The sequence below is a fragment of the Muntiacus reevesi genome, chromosome 3 (assembly GCF_963930625.1).
Source record: "Muntiacus reevesi chromosome 3, mMunRee1.1, whole genome shotgun sequence".
NCBI classification, from domain to species: Eukaryota; Metazoa; Chordata; class Mammalia; order Artiodactyla; family Cervidae; genus Muntiacus; species Muntiacus reevesi.
This window is the reverse complement of record NC_089251.1, coordinates 227,802,087-227,822,144: the sequence shown is the minus strand read 5'-3', so window position 1 is coordinate 227,822,144 and position 20,058 is coordinate 227,802,087. Positions and strand designations below refer to the sequence as shown.

The 20,058-nt window shown below is 34.6% G+C and overlaps 1 protein-coding gene across 5 annotated transcripts in view; it reads left to right on the top strand.

Annotated features, from left to right (window-relative positions):
• Positions 1–20,058, top strand: part of PRPF40A (pre-mRNA processing factor 40 homolog A) — a 58,353-nt gene that overhangs the window by 24,224 nt on the left and 14,071 nt on the right. For 3 of the 5 annotated variants that reach the window (XM_065931556.1, XM_065931554.1, XM_065931553.1), the window contains exons 6-14: positions 11,026–11,136; positions 12,487–12,607; positions 12,844–12,897; positions 14,662–14,686; positions 15,341–15,712; positions 17,647–17,755; positions 18,254–18,318; positions 18,536–18,700; positions 19,537–19,645. In XM_065931556.1, the coding sequence (XP_065787628.1) occupies positions 11,026–11,136; positions 12,487–12,607; positions 12,844–12,897; positions 14,662–14,686; positions 15,341–15,712; positions 17,647–17,755; positions 18,254–18,318; positions 18,536–18,700; positions 19,537–19,645 (1,131 nt within the window). The remainder of the gene's footprint in view (positions 1–11,025; positions 11,137–12,486; positions 12,608–12,843; positions 12,898–14,661; positions 14,687–15,340; positions 15,713–17,646; positions 17,756–18,253; positions 18,319–18,535; positions 18,701–19,536; positions 19,646–20,058) is intronic. The other 2 variants (XM_065931557.1, XM_065931555.1) reach the window with 1 other exon arrangement.

Here is a 20,058-nt window from a genome sequence, read left to right as displayed (position 1 = left end):
TCAGTCGTGTCTGACTCTTTGCGACCCCATGGAATGCAGCATACCAGGCTTCCCTGTCCTGGAAGTCTCCAACTTGCAGAGCTTGCTCAAACTCATGTCCACTGAGTCAGTGATAACATCCAACCATCTCATCCTCTGTTGTCCCCTTCTTCTCCAGCCTTCAATGTTTCCCAGCATCAGGGTCTTTTCAAATGAGTCACCTCTTGGTATCAGGTGGCCAAAGTATTGGAGTTTCAGCTTCAACATGAGTCCTTCCAATGAACACTCAGGACTGATCTCCTTTAGGATGGACTGGTTGGATCTCCTTGCAGTCCAAGGGACTCTCAAGAGTCTTCTCCAACACCACAGTTCAGAAGCATCAATTCTTCAGCGCTCAGCTTTCTTTATAGTCCAACTCTCACCTCCATACATGACTACTGGAAAAAGCATACATAGCTTTGACTAGATGACCTTTGCTGGCAAAGTAATATCTCTGCTTTTTAATATGCTGTCTAGGTTTGCCATAGCTTTTCTTCCAAGGAGCAAGCATGTTTTAATTTCATGGCTGCAGTCACCATCTACAAGTAATTTTGGAGCCCAAAATAATGTCTTTTATTGTTTACAGTGTTTCTCCATCTATTTGCCATTGAAGTGATGGGACCGGATGCCATGATCTTAAGTTTTTTGAATGTTGAATTTTAAGCCAACTTTTTCACTCTCTCCTTTCACCTTCATCAAGAGGCTCTTCATTTCTTCTTTGCTTTCTGCCCTAAGAGTGGTATCATCTGCGTTTCTGAGGTTATTGATATTTTCCCCAGCAATTTCGATTCCAGGTTGTGCTTCATCCAGCCCAGTATTTCACATGATGTACCCTGTATATAAGCAAAGTAAGCAGGGTGACAGTATACAGCCTTAACATGCTCCTTTTCCCAATTTGGAACCAGTTTGTTGTTCCATGTCTTGTTCTAAATGTTGCTTCTTGACCTGCATACAGATTTTTCAGGAGACAGGTAAGGTGCTCTGGTATTCCCATCTCTTGAAGAATTTTCCAGAGTCAAAGGCTTTGGTGTAATCAATAAAGCAGAAGTAGATGTTTTTCTGGAATTCTCTTGCTTTTTCGATGATCCAGCGGATGTTGGCAATTTGATCTCTGGTTCCTCTGCCTTTTCTAAATCCAGCTTGAACATCTGGAAGTTCATGGTTCACGTATTGCTGAAGCCTGGCTTGGAGAATTTTGAGCATTACTTGGCTGGAGTGTGAGATAAGTGCAATTGTGCAGTAGTTTGAACATTCTTTGGCATTGGAATGAAATGAACCTTTCTTTGGGATTGGAATGAAAACTGACCTTTTGCAGTCCTGTGGCCACTGCTGAGTTTTCCAAATTTGCTGACATATTGAGTGCAGCACTTTCACAGCATCATCTTTCAGGATTTGAAATAGCTCAACTGGAATTCCATCACCTCCAATAGCTTTGTTCATAGTGATGCTTCCTAAGGCCCACTTGAATTCACATTCCAGGATGTCTGGCTCTAGGTGAGTGGTCACACCATCGTGTTTATTTGAGTCATGAGGATCTTTTTTGAATAGTTCTGTGTATTCTTGCCACCTTTTCAATCTTCTGCTTCTGTTAGGTTCATACCGTTTCTGTTCTTTATTGTATCCATCCTTGCATGAAATGTTCCCTTGGTATATCTAATTTTGTTGAAGAGATGTTTAGTATTTCCCATTCTATTGTTTTCCTCTGTTTCTTTGCAGTGATCACTGAGGAGGGCTTTCTTATTGCTCCGTGCTATTTTTTCAAACTCTGCATTCAGATGGGTATATCTTTCCTTTTCTCCTTTGCCTTTACCTTCTCTTCTTTTCTCAGCTGTTTGTAAGGCCACCTCAGACAACCATTTTGCCTTTTTGCATTTCTTTTACTTGGGCATGGTCTTGATCCCTGTCTCCTATACAGTGTGACGAACCTCAGTCCATAGTTCTTCAGGCACTCTTATCAGGTCTAATCCCTTGAATCTATTTGTTACTTCCACTGTATAATCGTAAGGAATTTGATTTAGGTCATACCTAAATGATCTAGTGGTTTTCTGAATAGTATCCCATTGTTTGTGCATGCACAGGTGTGTGTGGGGGTGTGTGTGTGGGGGTGGGTGGGTGGGTGTGTGTGTGTGTGTGTGTGTGCGCACACGCGCGCATATGTGTTTACCACCTTTATCCATTCATCTGTTGATAGACCCCTTAGGGATGTGTGTATGTGTGTACCACCTTTTCTTTATCCTTTCATTGTTGATAGACCCCTTAGGTTCCTTCCTTGCCCTGACAATTGTAAATAATTCTACTGTGAACATTTGGGTGCATGTATTTTTTCAAATTAATGTTTTTATTTCCCCAGGAGTGGACTTACTGGGTCATAGGGTAGTTCTGTTTTTAGTTTTTGAGAAGTCTCCATGCTGGTGTCCACAGTGGTTGTTCCAGCTTACGTTCCCTCCAGCGTTTATGAGGGTTCTGTTTTGTGTACATCCTTGCCAGCATTTGTTATTTGCGTTCTTTTCAATGATAGCTGTTCTAACAGGTGTGTGAGGTGCTATCTCACTGTAATTTTCATTTGCATTTCCTTAATGGTCATTTAATGATGTCAAACATCTCTCTTCATGTGTCTGTGGGCCTACCGCTTTTCCTCCTTTGAAAAATGTCTGTTTAGGTCTTGTGCCCATTTTTTAATTGGGTTGTTTGGGGGGTTTTTTGGTGTTGAGTTGTATAAGCTATTTATATTTTGGATATTAACCTTATCAGTCATATCATTTGCAAATAGTTTCTATTCAGTAGGTTGTTTTTTCAATTTGTGGATGGTTTCCTTTGCTGTCCAAAAACTTTTAAGGTTGATTTTGGATCTAGTACTTTTTGAAGGTAAAGGTTTGGTGTTACCATTTCAATTTTCTTAGCAGTTATTGGACTCTTCCAGATGTTTATGTTACAGAGGTTTAATAATTATTTAGCATACAATTAGAGATCATAATAGCCATCATTGTCCCTTTTTTTTTTTCTTTTTTTCTTTTTTTTGAGTAGGGGCAACAAGTAAGTATTCAATTTCTATTAAATTTTGATGTAAAAGGGTTTTGTTGTTATTCACCTCTCAATATCTTGTTTTCTGTTTTCCTCATTTGATATACTAGGTGAATCAAATCTCTGTTTACTAGGTAGTAAGTGGTGTTTTTTTTTTCAGCTTCTAGATGTAGGATTTGTTGTTGTTCAAATTGCCTGCTGTTTTTTTAGAGAAATCTTAAATTGAGTGCAAAGTAAGGAATCTCACAAACATACAACCTTCTCTACTATCAGCATCTCTTACCAGAGTGGTACATTACTGCAGTTGGTGTACCTACAGTGTATTATCACCCAAAGTCCGGTTTGTATTAGGGTCACTCTTGGTGTTATGCATTCTATCAGTTTTGGCAAATGTTTAGTGACATGTATTCCACACAGTAATGTCATACAGGATAGTTTCACTGTCCTAAAAATCCTCTGTGCTATTCCTCTTCATCTCTCTTCCCACCTCCACAACCGTTGCATGCCACAATTTGTTTGTCCATTCATCTATTAAAAGACATCTTGGTTGCTTCCAGGTTTTAGCAATTATGAATAAAGCTGCTACAAATATTATGTACAGATAATTGTATGGAAAAGTTTTCAACTCATTTGGGTAAATGTCACAGAGCATGATTGCTTCTTCATATGTTTTTCAGTCTCTGTCATGTCCCAACTGTTTGTGGTCTCGTGGACTGCAGCATGCCAGGCTTCCATGTCCTTCATTATCTCCTGGAGTTTGCTCAGTCTCATGTCCATTCAGTCAGTAATGCCATCCAACCATCTCATCCTCTCTTGCCCTTTTCTCATATAGTAAGAGTATATTTACTGTTATAAATTAAAAAAATAAAATTTATCTAGCTGCATCAGGTCATAGTTGTGGCGTGCAGGATCTTTTGTTGTGGCACATGAACTCTAGTTGTGATGTGTGGGCTTAGTAGTTGTGTGTGAGCTCCAGAGTGCATGGGTTTCAGTAGCTGCAGCGCTCAGGCTCAGTAACTGTGTCCATGAGTGCTCTAGAATGCATGGGCTTCAGTAGTTGCAGTTTGAGGCCTTAGTTCCTCCACAACATGTGGAATCTTAGTTCCCAGACCAGGAATCAAGCCCACCTTCCCTGCATCTCTGCAAGGGGGATTCTTAACCACTGGACCACCAGGAAAGTCCCAGGAGTGTATTTACTTTTATAAGAAGCTGCTGAACTGTCTTCCAATGTGACTGTACCATTTTGACCTCTCATTAGCAGTGAATGAGCTTTCCTGCTGCCCCATAACAGTTTGATATTATTGGTGTTTTTAGGGTTTTTTAAATTTTTTAAGTTTTTTGCATTTTAATAGGTGTGTGGTGCATTTTAATTTCCAGGTCTATAATAATGTATGAAGTTAAGCATGTTTTCAAGTGCTTACTTGCATCTATATTTCTTTTTTTTGTTGAGGTGTCCAGATATTTTTACTCGTTTATTGTTAAGTTTAAAGAGTTTTTTTTTTTTTAATTGGTAAATTATACTGGTTAACAGCACTTAAATGAATGTGTCTTTTGCAAATAATTTGCGGCTTTTCTCATTCTTTGAACTGTCTTTGGGAAAGCAGAAGTTTTTAATTTTAATTAAGTCGATCTATCAATTACTTATTTCATTGATCTTGCCTTTGACTTATTTTTTATAAGGCATACCTTTTTTGCATTGTGATCAGAAAGCACAGTCTATAAAATGTTGACTCTTTGCAGTTTATTAAAGCCTCACTTATATTCTGTGTCAAGACTAGTTTTAGGAGTATTTTTTTGTGCTGACAGTTTAAAGTTATTTTGTTATTCTCTATCTTGGCGTATCTAATCTGCTTGATGTCCCTAAGGAGAGAGGTATATTAAAATCTTTTTTCATCTTGTTCTCCCATATTTCTCTCTTGTTGCTCTGTATTTTAAGGCTCAGGTGCAAAATAAATGCATGTGTAATGTATCTCATCGCCAGCTATATTATCACGGTCATTGGATAAATAGAACAGGTTAGATTTTATAGGAGTTTTTAGCAAAGTAAAGGCAGGAGTATTGATCTTTTTCCCAAACTTAATACCCATCATTTAATTTTATTGCCATGCTGTATTTATTGAATTATGGTGATTGCAGACTCATGTTTTGGTCATAAGTTTAATAGAAGTGGATTTAGAATAGTTTTTATTGGTTTTTGATAAATTATCATTTAAATATTTTTCTTTTTAATATTGTATTATTTGAGAATTTTTTGTTTCTATTTATATTTTGAAGACTTGTAAATCACCATGATTTTCAGGATGTAGTTTGGTTGTGAAAAGTGAAAGTCAAAGTAGCTCAGTTGTCCAACTCTTTTCGACCCCATGGACTGTAGCACACCAGACTCCTCTGTCTGTAGAATTCTCTAGGAAAGATTACTGAAGTGGGTTACCATTTCCCTTCTCCAAAGGATCTTCCCAACCCAGAGATGGAACCTGGGTCTCCTGCATCACAGACAGATTCTTTACTGTCTGAGCCACCAGGTTGTACTAAGTCTATTGGTGTGATCCTGTGGTGGGGGGGGGGTTTTGTTGTTGTTGTTGTTTTTCAATTTGTTAATAGAAATACTTTTACACATTGTCTAATATCGAATTACCCTAGCACTTTTATATAATAAATTCTACTTTTTCAAAGTGTATACATTGTAGAATCCTCATGGCTAATATTTTCTTATATTTATAAGCTTAGAAATTATTTCTATATTATATATTATTATAATATCTATATTATTATATGTATTATTATATTGTATTATATTATATAATAATATATTTAATATAATATTATTTATATAATTATATATTACTTATTATATTAAATGATGCTTATTTATAAGCATCATTGCCTGCTTTTCTTTTTTGATACTTTTCTGTTGTGCTTTGTTACTCTTATAAAGAGCTTTTCATCTCTTTCTGTGATCTGAAATAATATTCTAATCCTCTGTTCTTGAAAGGTTCCATAGAGTTTTGCTGTAAAATCAGCTGGTTAAGTTTCTTTCAGTTGCATCTATGGTAACTGAAATATTCAAGTGTGATGTTTTTCTTTTGGGTGAATTTTGGTAAATAGTTTGAGAGGAAATCATTTCCTCTAGATTTTGAAATTGGTTGTGAATGAATCTATTCTCTGTGGTTTATTTTCCTTATTTAGAATAGTGAGTGGTTTTTCTACATTTCTTAGTGTTTTATTTAGTCATTTTTTAAAAAATGATTTAGTCATTTTTTTTCATTCAGTTGAGTTTATGCATTGTAAAAATATTTACATTTTGAGTTTGAATGTGCTTAGTTTATTCACAAGCCAGTTGTTGACTAGCTTTTTTGACTCTGAAAAGTATGTAAGGTCTCTTGATAATTATGTATGTGCATATTCCCCTCTTATACCCAGGATTTTGTTTTTTGTTTTTTTTTCCTTTCAGGTATTTTCGGTATATATTGTGCCACTACATCATTGTTACAGTGTCTTACTGGTTTTAGTTAGCACTGCGTATTTTTCATTATATTAAAAGCAGATCTGGGTTTATGGTATGAAAGGAGGACTGTAACTGAACCGTCCTTGGGTGGTTATCATCTTAAGTCTTTGATAGATAACTTGCTTATTGCTTTGGGGAACTCACGTTTTTTAAAAAACAGTAATTTTGTCAGCAAATGTTTTATAAATAGCCTATACTAACATGACTGTCAATACTTAACAACTGCTTGCATAGGTCATACTGTAGCCTATGAAGATAACTCTCTGGTTGTTAACTGTTGATAGTGTTTTTTATGCCACTCAACATTCAGATATGTTTGTTTTTAAGCTTTTAAAATATTACTAGTTTTGACCAGAAACATAATTTTACTGTAAGTTGCAGATTAGATATTTTTAAGGTAAAAGAGTGAAAAGTGTATCACTTTTCACTTCAAAATTGACTTTTATAAGTGAATTTTGTGTATTGCTTAAGACATTTGTACAGAATTTATATTCCTGTCTGAAATGATTCAATTTCTGTTGATGCGAAGAGCTGGACCCTTGATCCATAGTAAGGCCTTAGTTTTGGGCTGGGATGGTGGTGTTATGAACTCAAGCTGGATATATTACCTTGGGCGTGTTACTTTACTTCCTTGTGCTCCCTTGTCTCTTCCATAAAGTGAGGCTAGTAAATGGTACCTACCTCATAGGGTTTTTAAAAGGGTTATTGAAAAGGATTATTAGAAGAGTTAACTAGTAACTGATGTAAAGCAGTTGGTACAGGGCTTAATATTAAATAGTTGGTCATGAATTTGTCTATTAGACTGTCCCTGAATGCATGCTTGAAACAGTGTTATTTCCTGAATCATTGTGAGCAAGTTGTTAACCCTTGTCAGTTTGTTCTTTTAATTTGTAAAATGAGGATAATGGTCTTACCTGCTTTTAAAATTCAAATAATAGGTGAGTGAATGCTAAATTGCTTACTGTTTTGTATCTTCTCTTCCCATTTTTGGTGAAGACACATAGTCCTTTCTTTTTTCATTCTATTATCTCATGTGTTTGTTTATCTATGTTAACACCATTTAATTTATGAAGTAAGCATTACCCATACAGTTGAAGAAGCTTCTATATATGTCTCTTACTGTATCACTTTTTCATTTCATTTTCAGCAATTATTTAATGTTTGCTCCAGAGAGAATGTAGTTGTCATATTCTACAAAGGTGCTGGAACAAGTTAAGGAATTTAAATACACTTGCAGTTTCTAGGGGCTTCCCTGGTGGCTTAGATGGTAATGAATCTGCCTACAGTATGGGAGACCTGAGTTCAGTCCCTGGGTCGGAAAGATCCCTTGGAGAAGGGAATGGTAACCCACTGCAGTATTTTTGCCGGGAGAATCCCATGGACAGAGGAACTTGGTGTGGGGTCTGAAGGTCTCAGACACGACTGAGCAGCTAATGCTTTCACACTTTTGCTTTCACAGTAACCGAACTATCCTGCTGCATCATTCAGAAATCCGTTCTGTAAGGTTCTGTTTATGGAATGGAATTATTAACAAGTCTCAGAAAGGCTAGTCATTTTGTTATTAAACAGCCCAAATTTGGTCAAGTAATTTCTTTGAATTCTAATGGCTGTCTGTAATTCCTTCACATAACTCTAGTTCCCTTTTCAGGAATTACAGAAAATAATCACCTTACACATTGATTTATATCCTCAAGTTGTCTTTTTTCGTGTTGTTTGTGTGTGTGTGTGTGTTTATATATTTATTTATTTATAATTCACTTGGTTCTTAGTTGCTCTGTTTGGGCTTTCTCTAGTTGGGGTGAGCTCTTCATTGTGGTGCACGGACTTGTTGTGTTGGCTGCTGCTTTTGTTGTGGAGCATAGGCTCTAGATGCACAGGCTTCAGTAGTGACATGCAGGCTCAGTAGTTGAAGCTTAGGGTCCCTAGAGAGGTTGGGCTTCAGTAGTTGCAGTACGTGGGCTTGGTAGTTGGGCTCTCGGGCTCAGTGGTTTGGTTGCTCCACTCAGTAGTTTAGTTGCTCCGTCGCATTGGAATCTTCCCAGACTAGAGATGAAACCCATGTGCCCTGCACTGGCAGGCGGATTCTTATCCATTGCGGCACCAGGGAAGTCCCTTTAAGTTGTCTTTTCTTATTTTCCATTCCCACATTTTGCAAATGTTTTTTAACTTTTTATTTATATATTTTTGATATGTTGGGTCTTTGTTGCTTCATGGACTTTGCTGTAGTTTCAGCAAACATGGGCTACTCTCTTATTGGGGTGTGCAAACTTTTCATTGTGGTGGCCTCTTGTTGTAGAGCATAGGCTCCAGGATACACCGGCTTCAGTGGTTGTGGCTCCTGGGTTCTAGAGCACAGGCTCAATAGTTGTGGCACACGGCCTTCGTTGCTCTGTGGCATTTGGGATCTTTCTGGATCAGGGATGGAACCCTTGTCTCCTGCACAGGTAGGCTGAGCCATCGTGGAAGCCTTGATTTAGTTTTTAGTTAGTGTATTACAACATTTAACACATTTGAAACTGGAATGCATTCTTCCACTCATGTTGTCCTATGCTCTCTGTTCTCCAGCCTAGTTGTGCGTGATTGAACAGCAAAAATACCAACATCAGAAGATTGTCAGTGGTTTGTAAGAAAATCATGACATAAAAATGACACAACACTCTTTTATCAGCTAGGAATAAAATGATTATGGTGAGAGAATAGGAAAAGCAATGAAATCATGTGTTTAGCCACATTCCCAAAGCAGAAATCAAAGGCAGATCTGCTCCATTATTCAATAAAGTTGATAAGGGAAAATAGGAGGCAGTTTTAATTCGTTAAGAAGAAAGTTAAGAACCAGTACCAGTGGTTTTCAGATATTTTATGGCTTGTTTTGTTTTGGTTTTTAAGAAATGCTGCTTTACTAGGAAGATTCTTAGTGTTCAACAGGGATTATATTATGTGGAAATACAATAGACATTAGCAACTTAGTTACAGTAAACATCCTCAGTGTAAATTTTGAGGAATAGACTATTTCATTTGCCTATTTTACTTTATATGTATTCACAAAAGTGGTTAATAGGGGATGAAACCAAGTCTTAATTAAGAATGTGTGTGTGCATGTCAGGTCGCTTAAGTTGTGTCTGATTCTGTGCAGCCCTGTGGACTGCAGCCTGCCAGCTCCTTTGTCCATGAGATTCTCCAGGCAAAAATACTGGCGTGGATTGCCATGCCCTCCTCCAAGGGATCTTCCCGACCCAGCGGAACCTGTGTCTCTTAATATCTAACAACCAGCATTGGCAGGCAGCTTCTTTACTAGTTGCACCACGTGAAAAGCCCCTAAATAAGAATAAATCCTGTCAAAAAGTTTAACATAAATCTGAGTGGTAAAAACTGTGATGGTTTGACAGTGATTTTACCTTTTCTTTCTTAGAGGATTGAAGAAATTTAATATAGATCATTTTTATAACCCTTTTTAAAGCATACTTTAGTCTGTTACCATCTGAAAAATCTGATGCCCAGAACTGGGCTTAGTACCTTTGATCTCATCTAGTCATTCATTCATTCATGATTCTTTGTAAAATTACTTTTTAAAAAACACTACTAAGTTATTATTGACATATGAAAAACTGTACATACTAAATGTGTGACTGGATGATTTGGGGAATAAATACACATCCATGGAATTATCACCAAGACTATAGACATCTATCATCTCAAAAGTTCTTTGCAGTTCCTTTATTATTATGTTAGTGTCCATGTGTTTATATGGTGACATTACAGAGCTTGTAACCATGAGGTATCACATCTATTGAAGTCTTGAAGTCTTGACTAACACTTGAAGTCAAGTGAAGTCAAGTGAAGATACTTGAAGTCTTACTAACACCTTTTAGTAGGTTCTTACCATTAGTCAATATGTATTCTGTATCAAAGTAATTTCTATAAAGCGTTCTCATCTTTTGTTGAGGCATTTGAATTCACATTTTATCCCTGTTAAATTTCACCTTGTTGATTATTAAATTCTGATTGTCATCCAGAGGCATCCTTTCCAATTTCAACTCCTGCATCCTTATTGCATGTCAGTTTAGAACTTTGTTCAACTTTATGTAAATATTCTTTATGTTAGAGTTGTTGAGCTCATGGTCAGTCCTCTTGTACTGTATTAGCGTTTCATTCATATATTCTCTTTTTTCCGCAAGGCATAGATTTGTGTTGCTAAAAGATTGTCTTATGTATAGTAGTTACCTAAGCAGTTGTATCCTTATAATTTTGAGACTGTAGAATAGAGATCCTGAAACCTGAACTGATCCATGCTGCTTTTGAAGTACTTATAAAATATTCTATTTTCAGTTACCTCCCTACTTAGGTTGATCAGTTATTCAAAAGTATGCCCATTTTATACTTTTAATTTCTTCATATATTGCTTTGAAACTAATAACATTCATGTTTACTGTCATTGTCACTGTTAACATAATTTGAATCTTTGTATTAATATTTTTCGTTAGAAATCAATGTGGACTGAACATAAATCACCTGATGGAAGGACCTACTACTACAACACTGAAACAAAACAGTCTACTTGGGAGAAACCAGATGATCTTAAAACCCCTGCTGAGGTAAAAGTTTGTTAGAGATTAAATAGAGTTTTCTTTTCTTTTTTTTCTTTTCTAAGGGTTTTGGTAGATGTTTGGCTTTCCAAAGAATAGTACTGCTTATATCAGAAAAGGATGCTACAAAGGCATTCAGAGGAGAAAAGGGTTTGTACAGTCACACCAGTAAGCAAAAAGACAAAATTCATTCCCTTCTATGAGCAAACCAGTTTTATTTACTGATTTTTACCCCTGCTCAGGAACCTTTGTCAGGTGGTTATCAATTAAAAGAAAAGTGACTTAAAGAGTAAATTGGAAGGAAAAAAGTACTCTCTCCACTTGGTCTTTGTTTTCCTCTTTATATCAAACCTGAGTGATTTCAGATATCTTCTTCTGGGTGCTTGTTTTTCCAATGAAGCTAATGTCATGGAGATGAAGTTAAATTAAAATATTTCCATCTTTTAGAATGGGAAATTATGTCTTTGAAAAATACACCCCCCACCTGAGAATGTATTATTTCATGTTGTAAATTTTACCATTCAAACTATACAAATATGAAAGGAAGATTGAAGGAATAAGCTGGGTAAGCAGTGTTCCATTTGGTTTAATTAGGAACTCTGGTGTCCTAAGTGGGAGTTGATCTGGCATTTCAAAGCTATACTTGAAAGTTTTTCCTAGTTGGCATCTTTTCTTTTTTTTCTCCCGTTCTTAATTAAGAATTTGAAGAGGTAAAAAGTGTTTTTCAGGCCACCACAGTAATGATAGTATATCAATACTTGGGAAGGGAATTTGGCAGATGATAAAATTATTTATTTATCCCATAGGTATTTGTCCCAGACACTGATTAGATTTGTTTTCAGTAGAATTCTCATGCCACCACCATAACAGGTTCTCTGTGTTAGGTTCTAAATATATCATACTTAAACTGCTTCCTTACATGATGTAGTCACATAGGTTTGTGGTAAATTGTTTGTGAAACTGAAATCTAAACATGACTAAATCAGATTTTGCTTCCTCTTAAATTTTGTTTTTCCTATTTGTATTAGTATTTGTGAAAAATGGATGGTAATTATTACCTGTGGTGAGTTGTAAATGGCAAGAGCATTCAAATCTGGATTTGAAAATCAGATAGAACTGGTTTTGAATCTTGTCTTTGCCCCTTAATAGGTACATTACCTTAGACAAACATAGTATATCCAAATAACGTAACATCTCTTCTTTAGTAAGTGTTCTGCAGTGGTTGTTTATATTGTCACCATCTTGCAAGGTTTAGAATTGTATGGGTTGATAATACCTAGTAAAATCAGTGATGTGAATGATGAAAAAAGGCTAAATCTATTACTGCTATCTGAAGTTTTTTTATTTTTTTCACTTTAGCAACTTTTATCTAAATGCCCTTGGAAGGAGTACAAGTCTGACTCTGGAAAGCCTTATTATTACAATTCTCAAACAAAAGAATCTCGCTGGGCCAAACCTAAAGAACTTGAAGATCTTGAAGGTAAAACAGGGAAAAATAATTTTTAATGTTCCTTTTTATATATGTGTGTTATTCACATTGAAGCAGTCCTTCATAAATAGGATTGTTCAATCAAAAGCATTATTTTTTTAAATTACGTGATTAGAACGTTTTAAATGGTGTAACAGTTTTATGGGCTCTTATTTTCTTGTTGCTCTAGATCTCAGTTCTATAGATTTTAAATAGATTTTTATTTGATTTGATTCCACTGAAACTAGGATACCAGAATACCATTGTTGCTGGAAGTCTTATTACAAAATCAAACCTGCATGGTGAGCTGCTTTGATAATTCATTTTCTGTCATTATTTAACATTTTTAGAGTATGTCACTAATGTTCACTAACCATAATTGGATAAATCTGCAGTGAGAAATTTCTAATTCAAAAAATTCCTTTCATTTAAGGGTTATATTATAAATGAGCTTGTAGTTTTTAACATTGTACTTTGACTTTCTTTTTTTAAACAAAATAAAAAGCATCATTCAATAATTGAACAAAGACATCATATACAATATTTCTGAAGACAGTTGTGAGTGTTGGTGCATACATGGAATATGTGACTTAACTCATTTAGCAGATAGAGAACCTTGAACTCTTATCAGTTTAAATTTTGTTAACATATTGTCAGACCTGCATTTAATGCTGATTTATTTTAGCACAATATTGCAAAATAGCCTTTATGTTTATTATGGGAGAATTAAATAAAAATGCCATACCTCACAGAAGGAGAATATTCTAGCATCCTCAACTATTCAGAAGATTCCTGCAAATCTATGAATATTACCTAATATTACCTAGGACTTTAAAATAGATTATGGGTAGGAATTGAAAATTTATTTTTTACTCTGACTTCTATTAGTATCTGGTGTCATAATGTATATCCAGTTAGAAAAAACAAATTGTAGGAGAATGGGACTGTTTGAAACATAAGATGACATCTGACAGAAAAGAGAATAAGCATTTCTTTGGCCACCTCATGCGAAGAGTTGACTCATTGGAAAAGACCCTGATGCTGGGAGGGATTGGGGGCAGGAGGAGAAGGGGACGACAGAGGAGGAGATGGCTGAATGGCATCACCAACTCGATGGACATGAGTTTGAATAAACTCCGGGAGTTGGTGATGGACGGGGAGGCCTGGCGTGCTGCGATTCACGGGGTTGCAGAGAGTCGGAGTCGGACACAACTGAGCGACTGAACTGAACTGAAAGGCACTGTGGTCTTATGTCTATTTAACTTTTCCCTGTGTCACCTCATTAGCTTGGATGATTATTTTATCTGAAGAATTTGTTAATTAGTAGTAATAACCCCTCAGTATGTTTTCAAAGGGGACAAGTTTCAAAAATATTTTCATGGAGTTAAGCTTATGTTATAATTTACATGGAGCACCTCATTCCCTAATAACGTGAATAATGAGATATCTTTGTTACCTGTAAAGAAAAATTTACTTTAACTAGATTGAAATCTGAAACATTGAGTGAAGATCTTTAAAGCTCAATTTATATTTCTATACTAGCATTAGCTAATAGTACTATTGTAGATAGGTGGATGCCCACTTCACTCATGTAAGGAACGTCAAGCTCATTTCTGATATAACCCTACTATAAATAGTTGGTCTGCATAACTATCAGTGCTAGTATATATGTGCTGGAATTTCATGACATACATTCAATCTCATTTTGAATTTAGTGTCTTAAAGAAAAGCAAATGGTTTTATCCCTGAGGAAAATGTTTATTCCAGAATTACGCAGATACTTTGAGGGTGTTTTTGCAGTAGCCAGCAGCCTTTGAGAAGGTAGCATTGTGGGAAGAAGCTCTCCTAAAACCTGCTGTTATTTAAAATTTGTTTTTATTCTTTAATTTCTGTCCTAGAATTTATAGAGCACTTGCACTGTAAATGTAGTGGTTGGTTTTTTTTCTAAAGGCTGGTAAATTAAATCTTACTGTATTGAACTTTTTGTCTCCTTTTAAAGTTGTTTTCAGTGATTGTATTTAAAAACTATGTAGTGTTTGTAACTTTCCTTTTTTTCTCTTTAATAGCAATGATCAAAGCTGAAGAAAGCAGGTAAGCACTTTTGGACATCAGTACATACTTATAATTTTATAGTATCCTCCTATAACATCCTTGTTTTAACTGTCTTTATAAATAGTATTTAACATGGTAGGCCTGATAGTTTGATATCTTTCAAAGATTTGGGACAGGGGAAGAGATGTACTCAAGATACACACATGATGCTCCTAGACGGTTATTTGAAATTGGACTACATCCTTAGCAAATTAAGACCATTACAGAAAAGTCCAAAATTTGATTTTGGTTAATTTGAGAACAGATGAAATATTTTATCTATCTCTTCTTTTACCCAGGTTTTCCTTTGCGTGGGTGCAATAAATAAAATTTAAAGAAATTTGCAATATAAGTTGAATTTTAAGGCACAATACAATCTAATAGGACATTTTGTAAATGAAAATGATTATTGGTTTTGGAAATGCAGATTGTTGCATCAGTGCATTATATGTTATCACAAATGTTTGCCAAATTAAAGTAATTCTGTTTCATACTGTGGTTTTAATCTTTTTAGATGGCTTAATAGTTTGGCAATACTGTCCTTTTTCCCTTTAGTTTCTCTTTTTCATCTGATTTTATAATAATTTAAAACAAACTTTGTGTTTTCAGTTATTTGTATTGAACTGACCAGTTTTCTCTCTTTTAAATATGTAGTAAACAAGAAGAGTGCACCACAACATCAGCAGCCCCAGTTCCTACGACAGAAATCCCAACCACAATGAGCACCATGGCTGCTGCAGAAGCAGCAGCTGCTGTTGTTGCCGCCGCAGCCGCAGCCGCAGCAGCTGCTGCTGCAGCCAATGCCAGTGCTTCCACCTCTGCCTCTAGTACTGTCAGTGGGACTGTTCCAGTTGTTCCTGAGCCTGAGGTTACTTCGATTGTTGCTACTGTTGTAGATAATGAAAATACAGTAACAATTTCTACTGAAGAACAAGCACAACTTACTAGTACCCCTTCTGTTCAGGATCAAAGTGAAGTGTCTAGTAATACTGGAGAAGAAACATCTAAGCAGGAAACTGTAGCTGAGTAAGTCTAGTAACTTGTTTTCTGCAAATCAGTAGCAGATGTCATTAATACAAGAAATTACTGATTTAGTCAATGGTCAATAAGTGTTTAAAAATTGAGAATCAAAACATATACCTTTAGATAACAGTTTTTGAGATTTGCTTTTGTGGGATCATGCTCTCAAAGTGTTGAAGAACTAATCCACTTAAGCTTGCAAAGCAGTGCTGGTGATGGGGTGAGTCTGTTTCAGTCTGAGTTATGGCTTAGCCCAGCACTGCAGGGAAGTTGCTATAAGTTGCTACTGAACAAATATGGAAAAATCAAGATAACACTAAACAATATATAGGAAAACTGTTAGTAGGATTAAATTGGTAAACCTTTTTCATAAAGCCAGAGAGCTGCATCTCCCAAGTTTACAGTTTGTAATTTCATATGGCTGTGCTTTCTGCAGCTATAAAAAGTAACCTTGAGCTATGCTTCTTGACTTGAAAGATGCCCACATGTATTAAAATAAAATATTAGCCATGATATCAAGATCCAAACATGATCACCCATCTTAATATTTATTTATATTGCTTTCATCTCCCTCTTTTTATAAACTTTTTTTATTTTTAATGTGCATTTTCCAAAGTGAAAATAGCTTTGTAATCTTTTTTCTTATGTTTAGAAGCTTTAAAAAGATATCTATATAGTATATTTGAAGGCATAAAAAGTTAAGAATTTTATTCTTTCTGCCTTTTTTTCTAAGCATTTAAAATATGTGCATATTTTTAATTTTTAAAATAATCGGACACATCCACATCATTAGAGATCCATATCCCATTGTGTTGAATGACAGACATTTTATTATTTATATGAACATTAAGTAATCTACTAGTAGGCGTTTAGACCTTTTAGAGTAATATTCTTTTACATCTTTTTGTACTTATCCTATTGTTTCACAATAACTTTTCACATTTTTAACAAACAGTTGTTTTCTGCTTCCTGTTTTCTGTTTCCTTATATTGCTTGAGTCATTAAACTTGATTTCAATTACTCATAGATCATTTTATAGCTGGTAATTTTTGGCCATGTTGTTTCCAATATTTTTGATAATTTTAAGTATTCCAAACTAATATTGGGATGAGTTAATTGTATTTTGGATGTGATTCAGAGGGTGTGAGGTAATTGTATTTTTTGTTAGTGTATACTCCATAATCTTCCCCTATGCATTCAGCTTAACTATGGGGGATTGAGGGTTTTTTTTCCCTCCTCTGGTGTGTTTTTTCCCAGCATTCTCTTCTGTAAAGGAAGATATGTTAAAATTGTACAAATTTTCATAAAGATGGCTCAACCAAGTATAGTTGCTAATTCTTGGGTAATTCTTTTCTGTTTGAGATCACTGTTTGGCAGACTTTTTCATAAACCTTCAAAGAGTAAATACTTTAGGTTTTATGGGTCATATAGTGTATCGAAGTGACTCAGTTCTGCTGAGGCAGTACCCAATCAGTCATAATATGCAAACTCTTGAGCAGGGTCATGTTCTGATAAAGATATATTTACAGAAATTGGCAGCAGGCTGGATTTGGCCTCAGGAGTCATAGTTTGCCAATCTCTATTTAGATTGATCTCTACATCTTATTTTATGCACAGTTGCCCAAAGCCTGTTACTAAGACTCAAAAATGAGAGCATTGAGTAAGTTTTATAAGCCATTAGAAAGTATAAACTTGTGGACTAGTGAAAATAGTGTTACAGTATAAATGTTTACTTTGGCCTTTGTGCAAGGTCTTAATAACTGAATGTTAGAGAAAATATATACTAGTATTTGTGTTCCATTAAATGTGTCTCTTATAGATGAATTTATTCTAAAAATCATCAGATTTTGCCTAAACATTAGAGTAGTTAAAACATTATTTTCTGAAGTAAAGCAAGTGTTTATTTAAATTATAAATACCATGTATAAATCTTTCTTTAGTTTTACTCCCAAAAAAGAAGAGGAAGAAAGCCAACCAGCAAAAAAAACATATACTTGGAATACAAAAGAAGAGGCAAAACAAGCATTTAAAGAATTATTAAAAGAAAAGGTATTTATAGTGTAGATTTTTATATGATATATAGTAAGTATCTAATAAATGAAATTATTCTTTAATGCAGTTAGTACCTTGATGCTTTTATTAAAAATACTAATCCTGTAAATAGCTTTGACTGAAAATGAACTAAATTTTTTTTTAACTTTGTTTTAAAACTTCCAACCAAAAAAATGTATAAGGTACTACATAGCATATTCCGCTTCAGTCTTTACTATAAAGCTTTTATTCATAAAACTTTTCTGTCTTCTAATCAGTAGTCTTAAGAAAGTATTAATGTACTCATGGTCTGTTTCAATTTCAGTTTTAAGTTTTCTTTTTAATCTATAGACTGTTAAACACATTTGTCTTGTGTCAATAAATTATCTTTTAGACCTTTTTTAAAACTCCTGCAAAGGGAAGTGCTTGATGTTTGCAGTGAGTATTATACTTGTTCTCTATTGTATGACTTACTGTTTTGTGTGAAATTTTAACTTTTCATTAAATTATTTTCAGCGTGTACCATCAAATGCTTCATGGGAGCAAGCTATGAAAATGATCATTAATGATCCACGATATAGGTAATACTTTGGTTTTTTGTTTACTTTTTACTTTGAGCAAAGCAAGCCTAGAGAATTTAAATTGTGTCAAATAATGTAACTTTTTAAGTAGAAATTATTTTCTGTGTTTAGTAACTTACTGAAATTTTCTTAATTTGTGAATGAAATTTATTATTTTTTCAAGACACTAACATTTGATCATCTTCATTTACTCTTACATGATTTTCTTTTGGTTTAGTGCTTTAGCAAAGTTGAGTGAAAAAAAGCAGGCCTTTAATGCTTATAAAGTCCAAACAGAGAAAGAAGAAAAAGAAGAAGCAAGATCCAAATACAAAGAGGCTAAGGAATCCTTTCAGCGTTTTCTTGAAAATCATGAGAAAATGACTTCCACAACTAGATACAAGTAAGATTTTTGCTGATAATGTTGTATGTTTACTGTAGTGTTTCCATGTTAGACTTTTTGCTAGGTACAATAACTAATCCAGAGTTAGATGCTCATTAAATAAAGCTTAAGTGATTGTCAATGTGGTAGTTTCATAAAATAAAATAAATCAATAGCTAAATGTGGAATTTATAAACTTAATTATTAATTAGGGACTACAACAAGAAAGGAGAAAGACTTTTATTTAATAATGAAATGTTGACTTCTTTCTCCTTAATATGAGTTCAATTATTTTTGTATTTGTGTAATAGAAATGGGCCATTTTTATTACGTGTAGCATTTTTTGAAAATTTACATTTACGTAGCATTCTTCATTTTTGAGTGCTTTATTATTTAAGATTGTGAGTAATTCAGTATTAACATCTTTGCAACGAGGTACTGAGTTCATTTTCTGTATATTTTTCTTATTTTCCTCACTCTTCTGGAAAAGCCTTACTGAAAAACTCATTTCTTTAAGTAGTCTTATTTTATCTGTTAACTAAATTTCTTAGAGTTTGAAGTCTGTAATTTAGTTCCATGGGTGGTTTGGTAGTCTCTGTAGCTGCTTTAAGAAATAGAGGTAGTCCTAACTGCAAAACATTGCTCAATTGATATTATCCCCACTGTCTCTAAGGAGAAATCAAGACTTAAGCTGTCTTGTTTTTTCTTAATTACCAAAGTTTTCCTTTATAATACCATTATGAACTAAGAGTGGAAGAGTGTTCATCTGTTGATGTTAAATTTAGAATAAAATTTAAATGGTTTAAAATTACTTTTTATGGTATAATATAGAAACATTTAGTCTTTTTAACAAACAGAAAAGCAGAGCAAATGTTTGGAGAGATGGAAGTCTGGAATGCAATATCAGAACGTGATCGTCTTGAAATCTATGAAGATGTTTTATTCTTTCTTTCAAAAAAAGAAAAGGTATTATTCACTGTTAACAGTATTTATAGATTAAACATGTTTCTTGTTTAGGAGTTACTTTATAACATGTCCATTCTTGTTTATCTACTATATATGGTGCTGTAGATCTGTTTATTAGAAGTTAAGTTAAAAAATAGATAGCCCTTGGATTTTCCTGGTGGTCCAGTGGTTAAGAATTCACCAGCCAATGCAGGGGACATGCATTCAGTGCCTGTCAGGGAAGATCCCACATGCCACAGGGCAACTAAGTCTTTGCCACAACTACTGAAGTAGCTAATACCTAGATTGTCATTAATTGCCTATCTTATGCCCACTTAGAAAATGCTTTTTTTTTTCTTTAGAGCTTGTTTGGATTTAGAAAGTACTCAGTATTTTTCCTTACAAGGCATTAATTTATGATTATTTTAAAAGAA